Source organism: Sinocyclocheilus rhinocerous, unplaced genomic scaffold, assembly GCF_001515625.1.
Source record: "Sinocyclocheilus rhinocerous isolate Xijiao unplaced genomic scaffold, SAMN03320098_v1.1 C36367773, whole genome shotgun sequence".
In the NCBI taxonomy this organism is placed as follows: domain Eukaryota; kingdom Metazoa; phylum Chordata; class Actinopteri; order Cypriniformes; family Cyprinidae; genus Sinocyclocheilus; species Sinocyclocheilus rhinocerous.
Window position 1 is genome coordinate 1 of NW_015779708.1, and position 1054 is coordinate 1054.

General features: G+C 37.5%; 1 protein-coding gene across 1 annotated transcript; it reads left to right on the forward strand.

Moving 5' to 3' along the window:
• Positions 1-48: 48 nt before the first annotated feature.
• On the forward strand, positions 49-792 carry LOC107735913 (centrosomal protein of 290 kDa-like). Its single transcript, XM_016547460.1, has 2 exons — positions 49-337; positions 598-792. Exons 1-2 carry the CDS (start codon positions 167-169, stop codon positions 688-690), a joined length of 264 nt encoding a protein of 87 aa, XP_016402946.1. The 5' UTR covers positions 49-166; the 3' UTR covers positions 691-792.
• Positions 793-1054: the final 262 nt, after the last annotated feature.

The window sequence follows — 1054 nt, forward strand, 5'->3', positions numbered from 1 at the left end:
TTTTTTTTTGATGAAGTAGTGGGTTTTCAATCTTGGTGGTGTCTTTTATTTCAGGGGAGTCCTGTATATGTCACCTTTTAAAGCATGTTTCAAATGCAGTCTCCTGTTTTGTGTCATCTTCATGTTGTGATCAACAAATCCTCCCTATTCCCAGCATGCCGAGGACATGGCTGCCAACCTGAAGAGCGAGAATGAGCACCTGCAGAAGAATTTGGAGGAGTCTGTGAAGGAGATGGAGAACATGACAGATGAATACAACAAGATGAAGATCGCAGTCCAGCAGACGGATGCCATCATGGATCAGCTGAGAAAAGAAAGAGATCATGCCAAGCTTCAGGTGCTTTAATCAAATTTACTGTAAAAAATGGATAATTTCAGTCCTGAATGCTGATTGATCGATATAATGTTTGTACCTCATGAACTGGTTCTCCTAGCTACATTTGGCAGAAATAAATAGTTACGGTTGAGTTTTGCGTAAATCTGAGTAGTTTGTGAGTGTGCATGCATGTAATGGGGGGTGGCCTCTTTTATGATTGAAAGAAAAATTAATTATTGTTATAATTAATGGACTCACTTTAAATGGATGTCTTTTTAAAGGTCAGAGAGCTAAATGAACAAAACCAGGCTCGAGTTGAAGAGGACGACCCAGTGATGGCTGCTGTTAATGCCAAAGTGGAGGAGTGGAAGTGAGCCCAACCTCGCAAATGTCAGCTTTGACAAATAAAACCAGTTTATATTCAAATGAGGTCAGGTTTCATGAACGTTCCCCATTTCTCACTACTTCTGAAGTGGCTGTTGTAGTTTTTCTGTTGTTTGTATGTGGTTTTACCTGTCTGAAAATGCTCTTTGAGGAGTCATTTTTCTGAAGTTCTGAAGAAAAGGTTGAATATTTGCTTTTGTGCCAGACTCTGACAACCAACAATTTTGTCATCTGAGTAAGCAATCCAAGAAAAACACTTTTTTTCATTTTTCATCTACAGTGGAATTCAGCTTATAAAAATATGTAGATATAAAAACAAAATAGTGCTTTTAATTAATAAAAATATATATATAA

Bases quoted from the DNA above. Each gene is read 5' to 3' on its own strand.
- LOC107735913 (XM_016547460.1), top strand. From the start codon at position 167: ATGGCTGCCAACCTGAAGAGCGAGAATGAGCACCTGCAGAAGAATTTG. The intron at 338-597 runs GTGCTTTAATCA...GTCTTTTTAAAG, and splicing joins GAGATCATGCCAAGCTTCAG to GTCAGAGAGCTAAATGAACA.